Source organism: Phaethon aethereus (assembly GCF_964289735.1).
Source record: "Phaethon aethereus genome assembly, chromosome: Z".
Lineage (NCBI taxonomy): Eukaryota > Metazoa > Chordata > Aves > Phaethontiformes > Phaethontidae > Phaethon > Phaethon aethereus.
The window spans coordinates 32099238-32112561 of NC_138577.1; the positions used below are offsets into that span (position 1 = coordinate 32099238).

Consider the following 13324-nt stretch of genomic DNA (forward strand, 5'->3'; position numbering starts at 1 on the left):
CTTTCCCATACCTATCACTTCTTCATTGACATAGTAGCATCCACTCAAACGTTTGCAAAAAAGAGACAAAATGAAAAAACGACAGGTTTCTAACAACGAGCAGAGAATGAATGCAACTATGAAAATGAAGAGGAAAAAACTAGAAAGAGGAAATAATATTTATTTTCTAACTATTTTAGCTACATGTGAGAAGAAAAGTCCAAGTAAAAACTGACTGGATTCTGTTTATAAGGCTGAATACTCTGGTAGAGTAAGAAATTAAGGCTGATAGAACTTGTCTTTGAGAAATGCTCTATCACCATTTGAATTATTGATGATCCCTTTTTTAATAAAGCTTTCTACTAGCAAAGTAAATTTACTAACAGAAAAAATGTATTCTTCATGACATCTGTTTCACATGTCTTCAAATTTGCAGTGATAAGCAGTAGAATCCGTATCAGTAATTTACATAACTCACTTTTGATGCTTAGCTGGACACAATTTAACCTGACAAAGTATCTGTATTAGCTGAACACTCTATGGTAACAGGTTTTTTTCCCCCCTTGAGGTTTCCACATGAGGAACAAGCTTTTTTCTTCAATACTGTCAATTACTTAACTCACTTGTGCTGCTTTTTAAATGATTTGTGTTCACTTCCTAATTAACTATGCATTCACTCACATTTTCTTATCTATAGATCAAGGAAATGCAAAGCAGAAAGAATAATGTGAATACTCTATGAATGTTACTTAGACCTTTAAGCAAGACATTACCACTTTTTCACTTCTAATTTGCTTATTACTCTTCACCCAACCATATATTATAAAATTATTTTCGTCACTGTAATGCTGATCTCCTTTAAAAATACAGAAAAGCAGCTCAGGCCTTAAGAAAGGCCTTTAACTAGGCAGAAAGAGGAGCAAATGAAAGGAATTCTAAGTTCCGGAGAAATAAAATAGCTAAAGTAGATAATCAGACAACAATTTTATAGAACAACCATGAATTTCTAATTAGCTTTGGAGATATCATATTAAATACAGAATTTTTCTCATACTCTGTCTTAAGTACAAACCTAGCCATTACCAAAACCTTAAGTACCTACATGCTGAGAGACTTCTTTTAAGTTCATCTTGTTATAAGAGTCACTTCCTAGTTCCAACGGAATCCATTGTATAGCGTTAGTAAAAAGACTTAGACTGCAAGCTGTGAACTTTCACCTAGATACTGATGAACTTATACTGAACTCTTACTTAGTTACATGAGGGAAGGCCCCTAAACTGGTGTAAATCAGAAAGGTAAGATAGCCACATCCACGAGCAGAAGTTGCCTCCTTGAGGAAAGCAAAAAGAACATCTGGCCTGCAGACGGTGAAAGGATCCAATGAGGAACAAGGAGACCCCAGACCCAAATACTATTGGACCAAACAGTCTCACAAGAGGAGGGGAACTTAAGACTGTAAGGGTATAATTGCCCAGAGATTCTTTTGGTTGGGTTCTCTCTTCAGCGGCACCCAGATCGAGCTGTTCTTCACCGTTGTACCATGCAATAAATTCGTCTGGTATACGTCATGTCAGAGATTCTGCTTCGGGAAACCTAGGGTCGAGCCTGAGGGAAGAGGAAGCGCCCAAGAGTGAGTGTGTGCGTGCGAAGAGTCGAAAGGGGCACCCGTCAGCTCACTGGAGTCACCCACTGCGAAGGGACTCCAGTCCTAGCAGTTAAAGTCTCAGGTGGTATGTGTGCAACTCCTTGATTGGTGTGTGTTTGCTTGGGCAGCGGCTTCCCCCTTAATCTGGCTACCATATAAAAACAAGAAAACCATTTGAAAGAATCACATGATGAGTGTGGTGCGAAGTAACTGGCCTACGATAGTTAAATGTTACTAGACACACACTAAATGATTTTGCAATGGCAGTTACTGATAAAAGTTTGACTTGGATAAGCACCTAAAAAGCTTGAATTCTCAGCTGAAAACCCTCTGACATGCAAATCTTGTAAAAGAAGGCTTTACAGTCTTTCCAGTATTTGAAATTTTTGTCTGCCTGGAACTGTGTAATATGGTATGGAAATATGTTTAGCATAAATTCTCCACCTATGATAGAAACTAACTCACAGGCAAGTTTGTTACTGTCCATTCTGTCACTTGTGAAGATACAAAAAGTCCATTCTAACACACAGTTGCCCTGGTCTTTTGCCAAAGACATTAGGTAATTACGGTCTTCACTCCTGACTCAAATGGACAGCTTTTCACTTTTCTGAGGAAAAGGAACTTTGTTGTTTTATACACAGCAATTCCTCATTCATTCTGTGGGTGCTAAACATTTCAGCTGACAAATTCAACATAGAGGTTAAAAATAAAATAATTTTTTCCTCGGTCTTTTTTTCTACTCCAGTAATATGCATCACACAACTGAGTAGCACAGAAAGCTGTGTAAGAAAAACACTGTAAAGCTAGACATGAAAAAAGATAAACCTTAAAAAAAATCATATGCTTACTTCAAGCACTTTCCAAATTAATACTTTTTTCCTATTTTGAGCAGCTGCTGTTGATGTCTTTGTAGTCATTCAGGAAAAAACATCATAAACATGCCTTTGATGCAGCATTTACAGTCCCCTTTCCTCTACAGAGTCCAAACCTTCCTATAAACTGCTATTTTTACACAGAAAATGATGAATTTGTCCACTTCACCCCACTTCATTATTGTCATAGTCAGCTATTAAGCACAACCCTAAGTCTTCCTCTTGGTCTCTTGTAATGGCTGGAGATATTTTAATTCAAAAGCAGGAGTTAAAGAACTAATAATATTTTAAATATTTAACAGTGAAGAGAGAACTTGTATGGACCGTCATTACAGGAAAGCTGGCTAGAAAAAGCCACTTAGTTAGCTGGTCCTAAAGATAAAAGTAAGAAAATACATTAGCTGCGTTCCAAAGGTAGCTCAGTGGGTGGACTTCTAAGCAGAAAACCACTGGACTGTTCACAAAAGAAAGACAGAAGTCTCTCGGCATGAATTTTTCTGGGATTGGATGGTGTGTTTGCATCAAGAAGTCTGATAACCATACCCAAAACAGGAATGTCAAACATAGTAGGTGTCAATTATTCTAATATGACTGGTAATCCTAGAAAGAAAGAAATAGCATGAAAAGGACCTGATGCCTGTAGTTATTGATATTAAATGATTGTGTCCCATTTTCTTGAAGCCCTGTACAGGGCAATTCCCAATAAATCTTATGAAATAAGGCAAGTAGACACGAGAAACTAAGTAGCTATCATGTAAAAACTTCTTTAGAGACTGCTAGGCTGTGCAGGAGAAGCAAGTGAAAATTAAGGTGAAAAGCAGGTTTGGTGAAAAACCATGTCTGCACCACCTTTTTATTCAGAAAATAATGTGCTTTTGGAAGAGAGAGTTTTCATTCAACATATTAAATGTTGTAAATAAAATTAGTGGATTTTTTTATCATTGCCTATTCGCTTGTGATAGACTGTACTACTCTAAAATTAGTATCATATCTACTTGCATTGTCATTAGACAGCAAAGTAAAACATCAAATATAACCAATGCAAAATAATTTATACAAGTAATGGTTGTCAATAACTGCATGTATTTGAGAAAACATTTTTCCTTTGTTCTGCTACGTAGATGAAAAGATAAATTATGTCAATCTCTACCATGAACTTGCTCTTTCCTTAAAAAAAAAAAAAGGTAAAAATGCCTTTGTAAATGGCCAACCTTCAAGTTTTATACATTTATACATATACAAATTTTTTTTTGTATCATACATAATTTACTAATTTTATTTCACTGAGAAGCAAGAAGTTAATAAAACATTTCTGCAAGGCAGTACCTGCAAATAGATATGGAGTGCTTATTACTGCTGGAGTCACTATATCAGAAGAGGTTCAGAGCATGACAAAATAGCTTTGTTAGCTGCAAAACTACTTTAAGGCCCTAATTCTTAAAAAAATATTAATCCAACTTTATAAAAGTGACTACTGTTTTTTCATGGAAAGGATATAATATGTAGGAGTTATGAGGTTTATACTGGATTGCTAACATGATTTCTTTACAATATTTAGCACAGCATATGCAAGAAAGTAAATGCTTTATAAAGGAGTTCAACTTCCTCCACATAAATTAATTTTCTACCAAAAATAGCCATAAAAATACACTGGTGGAACAATGATGGATCCTATTAAAATCAACTTTGAAATGAAAGCCGTACTCCTGATAATGGTTGAATGGCCAGACAGTTACTGACACTTTCATGCGGGATGTATGACAGAAAGAACAGTAGATTGGAATAATAAATTGGACTAAAAATTTGTGAGTTAATTTTTTGTTGCCTTAACAGTAATTAAAATTTATTTCAGCAGACACTGATAAGGAACAAAAGACTAAGTGTGCAAAAATGGAATCATAAAGATCATATACATTTTTGTTCAGACTGATCAAAGTTTAATACGTAATGTTTAAACTAAAACCTACTGAATTTAGCGGAAGGACTGACTGACATTAGTACACACTGTCTCAGGGCCACAACACTTATGTCAAAGTCTATCAGGTAGCCTAGAGCCAGTGTAAAAGGAAAACATTTTTATTTGAAAATGTAACACACAGAGAAAGAAGTACCTTTAATATGAAACTATATCTTAAAAACTAGATCTTCCAACTGCATTAAAATCCTCAGTTACTTTTAAAATACAAAGCATACATCAACTCCTGGCACAGCTTCCTACACAACAAAATTAAGGATAAATAATACACAATACTTACTAATTTTAAAACTTATTCCTAAAGCTGTTCTGTGAGGCACAAGACCATCATCACCATTACACATGCATGCACAAAAATCCTTACAAAACTTTTCAGATGTTCAACTTACTAGGAATAGGTCTAAGGACGTCAGGAATGAGAATCTCCACCAAAGCCTGGTACATCACATGGTCACAGTTACACATCCATTTCAGAATAGACTCGTTCTTGCACAGAGTAATCAGCTTTGCTTTTGGAAGTCGACTTTCTATTTCACTCAGATTGCTGGTGTGAAAAAATGTAGCAGAGGAATAAATGATAATGCCTTTACAGCAGGTAAAAACCTGCAATGGGTGTTAAAATGTATTATTTTATAAAGATGTCATATATGTCTCAACTAGACCCAACAGAACTTCTTTACACATTGTGTCACATGCAAATGGATTTAAAAAATGCCTCAATAGCTCTCCTACAGCTCAAATTATGCAGAGGTATGAATGATCTTTTCGGCTTAAAAGAACTGGAGAGAATACTGGCAAAAGAAACCGTTACTGTAGTTGTCCAAGCAAAGAAAAAAAACAGACAATACAATCATTTCAAAACTACACTCTGGCATACACCCAGACTATACAAAAATGCCAGGCAACATAAATTTCATAGCATTTGAAAAAAATTATTACTCTGCAGGTAAAACTAAGAAGATTTTTTTGTTTGATACTTGTATTATATTACCATGAGAAGCAGTAAACAAAGAGAAATATTTACTGACCTTGGTTCAGTAATAGTAGTGCCATCAGGTGGAGCAGTGGGAGAATAGCGCCAGAAAGTTTGCCACAATTTTTCTATCAGGCTGAATTGAAGATTCACAACCACATCCAGTATTGCCTGAGAAAATAAAAACACAAGTACGGATTGTCTTCTATCAAGAAACTTCCCTCCACTCTCAACTGCAACTAGATCTATAGTTTTTCTTCCTTCATCATGTAGTGGAGCAAAGGCAAAGTGTACATTTCTCAAGTTACAAATAATGTTTTAATACCTTTGATATCCATCAATTATCCAGCACTATAAACACCAGTGCACAGAGACTTGAGTAAGGCCAAGTGCACATGCACAGAAGCCTCCACAAATGAGCACGGCCTATATAAATGTATCAGAGGAATTCAACCAAAGAAAACATTTAATGCTACTGCAAACACAAAGGAAACTTGCCGTTCTATTAATTTTCAATAAAGGTTTGAAAGCACTTCCAAAAATAATTTTAAAAGACATATTGTTCAGTATCAAATGTAACTTAAAAGTCTCAATGTTTCTTTAAAATGAGAAAAAAGTTACTGCTTTTAATATTAAAAAAAAAGAAATTATAATTTAACCTGATGTACATTTCCCATTGACTAAACCAAAAATCTGCACGTACAATCTGAAATCTAGTTTCTCTAACATTTTGAAAACATACACATAACTACATTTCATTCTCAGTATGTATTACTTTATATTACTTTTTTTCCTTTGTGATGGGGACCCTCCAGAAAAACCTTTTTATTAATGTCCTTTCCAATTAAATAATCAAAACATTCTGGGAGAAAGTCACATACCAGTAACACGGCTGCAATATATTTGGCATCACTGTCTTGTACGGACCTTCACCAGAAGTCATGAATTTAAAAAAAAATAAATGGTTTATAGGAAATACCTCACAGTGCTCTCGATAAAGACTCTGCAGTGATTTGATGTCCTCAAAGGTAGTACCATCTGGTAGAGAAGATATTTCAACTTCTCCAAACTCTGGAAGTACTCGAGATGCATCTGTTACCATGAGAACATAATGAAAGAGAGCTATTGTGAACAGTGCCAGTTACAGTATGATTAAGAAAAAATTTAAGGATGACACAAAGAAATAAGTTGCAAAAGTTCATAACACTCAAAGAGAAAGGTCTTTCATACCTGTTGTATGTTAAAATTGTAAACAAATTCAGCCAGTATTTTTTAATCAAAAAGAAATATAAAATTATTCTTGAAGACATTAAAGAGATGTCATGTACATATTACACCTATATAGAAAAGCTAACACACACGTTTTCAGAATATTGCAGGATGAAGGAAAATATCTATGTCAGTGTATGAAAGATTAATCCTTGACTATTTTTTTTGTTGTTCAGCTGAAGAGTTTCTATATAGCCAGGTATCATAGGGATTAGTAGACTCAATATACATTTTTATTTGAAATTTACTAGACTTCCAAGTAGAGCCAACATGTGCTTTTACTATTTGTCATGACTGTTTCCAAGAGACAAGCTGATACAAGAGAAAAATGCCGGACTGAAAGATACCCAGGAAAGGAAGATTCAAAACACTTTAATGCTGCCCTTATGTTCCCAATGATTTCAATAACAGCGAAATTAGACCAAAAATTTGGTGCTTGAAAATCCCAACCAAATAAGCCTACAATTTCTGCAATAACACAACCAAAGAGTCTTTCCACATAAACAAATAACTAAATTACCATTTCTTTCTATTACTGAGAATACATGCTTAGCTGGATTGATGAATCCACAACTTGGGACATTTTTAAATGTGAACTTTGGGGTTCTAGTTGAAACTGTTTGGTTCTTTCCACCTATAACACTACAGCACACTTTCAAAACAGCCCACTGGATGGCTAACCTGCAATAGAAATGCAATGCCACTGCCCTGCCTTTTATGAAATAAAATGCACTATAATGAACGTGCAGATAAAAACTTTCACAACAGAAATTTCAAAATGCACGTGTAATATAACTTTGCACAGCAACTGCATTGTGATTTATACAATATTAAATATATCACACAAATACATAAATTGCATATGTTCCATTTATACTTATATGATGCATATTACAGAAAGCTAACAACACAGAACATGTAATTTAAGTGCCTTTTTGTTCTGAAAAAGAATTTTGAAGAGGATATAATAACTTTAGAAGCAACTACTGTACTTGTGTGACTTGATATTCACGGTGGTAATGAAGTTCATCTTATTTATATAGCAGTATAAAACCTGCTTTCATACCTAAAAACTGTTGATGATGTTGACTTTGGGCAATTACAGTTTGTTCAACAGATGTGCCTGTCTGTTGACTGCTTCCTGTGAAGCCATCTGCAACTCCATCCACTTTCTGCATAGGCTTGTACCTACAAAAATATTAAGTGTAAAATTATCCTTTCTGTTCACTTCTTAAATAAGATCATACAATCTATGTTAGCTCTTTCTTCTCCATCTCAAAATAAAGTTTTGAGGAAAACTAACAGAAGAATTTACAGATTTTTATTTATTTTGTAAATAACAGACAATATTATTACTAAGGGAAGCTAGAGCATTAATAATACATTACAGAATTCATAAAGGTGATTTTACAGCACCACTACCAATTTCTCGTGGAATTTAGCTTAGGAACAGTATACCATAAGACCAGCTAATTTACACCAAAAAGAATCAAATCTTTCCCTTTCTGAATAGCTTGACCTCCCGTTGTGGTTCAACCCAGCAGGTACCTAAAACAACCACACAGTCATTTGCTCACCCTGCCTCCCCATAGTGAGATGGGGAGAGAATCAGAAGAAAGGTAGAACTTCTGGGTTGACATACAGAGAGTTAAATAGCACAGGAAAAAAAAAAGATGACAATAAGAATAAGAATATACAAAACAAGTGATGCACAGCACAATTGCTCACCACCTGCTGACTGATGCCCCGTTAGTTCCCGAGCCACAGTGCCTCCCTGGCCAATTCCCCCAGTTTATATACTGCACATGATGCCATGTGGTATGGAATATCCCTTGGGCTAGTTTGGGTCAGCTGTCCCAGTTGTGTCCCCTTCCCAGCTTCCAGTGCATGAGAAGCTGGACTGTCCTTGACTGCTTAGCAACAACAAAAACCAGCAGTATGTTATGAACATTATCTTCATCCCAAATGCAAAACACAGCACTATACCAGTAATCATGAAAAAAATTGCCTTTATCCCAGCCAAAACCAGGACACTTCCCAATAATGATGTCATTCAAAAATAGTATTTCATTATCTTAAGAAGAAAACAACACTACTGTCTAAAGATAGTGAAAGACTTTTGAAATCCAACAAACGTCTTGTAAGCATAGAAGGCCTGAGAGCTACTTGGAAACCTAAACTCTTCACTAGTCAATTCTCAGAATCTTTTATGAAAGTCAAAATAATACAAATGGGAATGCTGGTTTGGATGGTCAAGTGTTATCTTGACAATCAACTCTGACAGGCTAAAGATCATGCCTGCCACATTCAACACAACTGAGAATTTACTCTGTCCCAGGTCTTAATGGTAATTTCTTGGATGCTTTGCACTTTTGAAAAAGAATTGAGGCCACAGGAAAATAAAACAAGAGAAACCCCAAAGCTAAATAAAGTGTGTTTTAACAATCATTCAAATTGGAATTGTTGTGCTGACTGTAAAACTCCATGTTAACTTCAGAAATGTGGCAAGAAATTCCACACTAGACGCATTGCTTTGAGAAGCAGTTTGGATAATTTAATTTTCTTTCCAGTAAACAAAAAACAGCATTGTTTCATGTAATTACGAAATTTTACATTAAAACGAAGTTCCCATGAAAAATGTCCGTTCAGTATTCTAGGCATTCCTGACATGAATCTAAATAATACAATAACAAAAGATAGACAAAAAGTACAATTTTAAACAGAAAGACTCCTGGCCTGATTAACAAATAGTTTTATAACTTCAGAAATTTCAATGCTTGGGAAGAAAGAAGACCTATCCTATATCTAGGATATTTACATCAAGTTTCACCTTCTGTAATGGTCCAGTGTAAAATCCCATGCCTGTTGAAGACAGTAGTGAAACTCTAATCAACTTCAATAAAGAATAAAACTTCATCTCTGGTATCATGGTAGCACTGAACTCTTCTGGATGAGCTTGTTATTACTTGATAAATCTACCTGCAATCCAGTTCATCTGGGAAGAATTCTTATTTTCTCTCTCATTATACATGATAATTACAAATGCCAGTCAGATCAATAACTTCTGGAAATATTTGTAAATCTAAACCTATACTTTTACGTTCCACTACTCTCTGTAAAATGTATTATTTTACTGACCTTTCAGTTCATGAAATAGGATTCAAAATGTTTTGAGTACATAAAAAACTAACACTCCTCTAAGGGTTTTTCAATTATGCAAAAAACCTTTTAATTAAAGTATAAAAGGCAACTTAATCCTTTTGAGTACTCTACTGTGCTTTATATAAAATATGCTGGGTAAAATTCTTAATTCTGGCACTGTGACAGGTAACTCATCACAGCCGTTAATGAGTTTCAACAGCATTAGAAAATCACTTGCAAAATAAAACCAAACAACAAAAAGAAGAAAAAAAAAATCTTTTTCAGGAGCTTCAGATGAAACATAAGCAGACAGTGGTTAACAATTTTAGATTTGCTGTCTTTTAGGCATAAGTAGAGCTTTGGCAGCTTAGACATCAAACAGCTCTCCGGAATTCTTGAGTTAAATTTGAGCAATTTTTGGTGCATGGAAAAAATAGTTACAATTTCTTAACTGGTAAGAAAATTATCCAGACTTTTACTCTATTTCCCTATTTTACTTAGTACTAACCTACACCTTATTTCATCTTTCACCCTTTTCTTTTAAGTTACTAGGTGCTAGGAGACTGGAAGCATAAAATAACTGACCTTAAATGAATATTACAGATTTCTAATGATACTTGATCCAGAAAGGATATAATTTGAATTTTATGTAGCTTAGCATAAACACAATAAAAGTTTGCAAAAAGTCTTTAGTTAACAACAGACATTTTCTCGATTTGTGTGAAGCTATGAAAATAAAAAAAACCCCTAAACCACCGAAATCAGAATATCAAATCAGGTAATTCACTGACATTGAATGATATGCTGGATGTGCTGGTCTTGCTTTGCAGTTAATCTAGAATACAACTTCAATGACTTCCATAGCCTAACTGTGACACAACTTTATTAGCAGAAACTTCCCCTCTCACTGCAGAACAGATTAATAACTTCCTGACTAAAATGCATGTGCAGCAAACAATCCATATTCATTAGTAAGATAGAGCAGAAAAGGGAAGTATAATAAAATGCCTGCTTGCTTTGAAATACATATATGAAATTGGCAGGGAAAAGAAACAAGCTGAAAACTATCAAAACTATGAGAAGCCAAAATGGATAGACAAAGTCACAAGACAGACAAAAACCAGTTTTTTCAGTTGAATTTTCTGCAGATTTTATTGTTTGCTTGCACTGTTGCCATGTTGCCACTATTTGGATTTTACTCTAAGTCTTAGAATTTAGTATTTTTCTGAAAAATCCAACTCATGCTGTTATGCAATTCATAGTATTCTCTCTTTTTTTCTTAAAAAGTAAGGTTTCTATCCTTTTGGCTTGCTAAGAAACAAACCATAAGGGCTCTAGAAAGAAACAGAACTAAGCTCTAAGGACACACTTCCATTTTATGTTTACTTCAAATCTATTATTGAGATTTATCACTAGGAGTTCACTGACATTTGTGAGAAGTGAGTTAATGTACCAAACTATGTACGGTGATCTTATGCATAACAATGTGTAAAGTATGTTAAAGCATTTTACTACTGCATGCAAATAAAATGTTGCCATTAATGCTACTGAGGGAGGGGTGACGGGTGGGGAAACACCAGCTTTTAAAATTAGCAGATAGCAAAAGTTGATTCAAACAGCTTGCAACACCACAGGCAACACATACAAAAGCTGTTAACTATATAAAAATTGAAGAAACTGAAATGCTTAAAAAAATTATTGAAGATGCAAAACCTGCAAGGAGCAAAGAAATACCTGAGAAGCATTTGGATGCTATCAGAAAGTTTTGGTGTGTAGATCGAATTTGTACTAATTGGCTTCTAGTATTTGAAGAAAACAAACCCACTTCGAAGTACACTGTTGTGCATACATCATAAAGCCTCAAAAGTAATGCTGAGGCTATATTTCAGTAAAAGCAACATTATCTGAAATCAGGTATGGTAAAACTGTAAAGAAATTTAAGGAATGCAAATTCAATGTGTGTGCTTTTAAAATATCTCTCCTTGGTCCAATATGGATTGTTGAGATGCATCTAACCTAGAAGCCTAAGCAGAACTTTCTTTTTTTAGAAGTAAAAAGAACTTAAAAAAATTTTAGTTTTCTAAGCCACAATCACCTCAGCATCATAACCATACTATACACAAAATACCTGTGCTTGTTCAAGAGAAAGACCATTATTTTCTTCTAAAATTTTTCTCCATTAGAAAGTTGTTTAGTAGTTTATCATAGAAGTTCTCTTCTTATCATTTTAGGATATTGTGCCTTAACAAACTTGCAGCCCAGTTTTACAGATGTCAGTATTTGTTGGAGGATGATACCTTGCTCTCTAAATTCAAAAAGAATATCACTATAAAAATGTGTAATTTCTCTGCTGTCCATAGACCCAAGCCCCTTTTAAAAAGATCTATAAATACTTGATGCTTTGGACTTACAGCAGCTTCGTTTAAAGGTAATGCTTGACTGAACAGTATATCCAGGAAACATGAGAATATAGGAAAGAGAACAGTAGAAAAATACAGATTATTTTCTACATAAAATAAGTAGTAAAATATAGGAAAGAGTGATTAACTTCTCATGAGAACAATAAAATGTGTTAGCAGAATGTTATAATGTACAGTAAATAACAATACAATTATTATATTTATTAAAAAAAATCTTAGCTGAATGTTCAGCTCCCATAAATAAAAGCAAAAAGGTATAATCGTTGTGTGCAAGAACTGAAAAATATATTTGAAATTAACTTGCAAAGCTGAAGGTTTACTTCTGGAAATAGAATTAAAGACATACATTGTTATGAATGCCCTAAAGAAAAGACAAATATGCTTGTATTAATTTTCCTAGACTAAGCCATAAAGATAATTCAGTTTCTGAGCCACAAGCTTCTGCTCCTGAAGAGCTAAATAAAAACAGGCTAAAAATGGTACTTGACTTTAGTAACTGTGTATCTAATATATTTCCCTTAAATGGTCTAACAAAGAATGCTTATGGCAAAGAGATTTCATAATAATATTGTACTTTGAAGTGGCAAGTCTTTAGTGCCAGACTTAAAACTGTGCAAATGTATCTGGCATAATATTTGGGTTGGATATTATTTTATTTCTTCCTAACAATCTTTCTCTGATGTCCATTCACTGTTAGTCAGGAATGTGTTTGATCCAGAACTAATGGATAATATAACCATAATAAAAACCATATACTGTTTTTTCCTACCCTGGAAAACATCTAGGAGCAGGATGACAGAGGCAAGCCAGACCAAGTCTGAGCCATACAGCAGGTCCAGCTGAAAGGCAGGGTGTTAGCTATTATCTTCCAGCCAAGACTAATCATTAACTGTGCATTTTTTCAGTTCAAAGGTGCTTTAAGTCTCATGATACGTGGTTGTTGTCACCAAATCACTGTCTCAGCTGGAAAATAAGACTACTAGCATCTGTGATCTGTAGTTACTCTGGTTTTTCTTCTTACTGGAACAAAGAAAGAGTACTCCCACAGCT

At 34.5% G+C, this 13324-nt stretch overlaps 1 protein-coding gene across 3 annotated transcripts in view; it reads right to left on the minus strand.

Annotated features, from left to right (window-relative positions):
* RFX3 (regulatory factor X3) overlaps positions 1–13324 on the minus strand; it is a gene marked incomplete at its 5' end in the record, with an annotated part of 61197 nt that overhangs the window by 7483 nt on the left and 40390 nt on the right. For all 3 annotated transcript variants that reach the window (XM_082013538.1, XM_082013540.1, XM_082013539.1), the window contains 4 exons: positions 4861–5015; positions 5500–5615; positions 6424–6536; positions 7780–7901. In XM_082013538.1, the coding sequence (XP_081869664.1) occupies positions 4861–5015; positions 5500–5615; positions 6424–6536; positions 7780–7901 (506 nt within the window). The remainder of the gene's footprint in view (positions 1–4860; positions 5016–5499; positions 5616–6423; positions 6537–7779; positions 7902–13324) is intronic.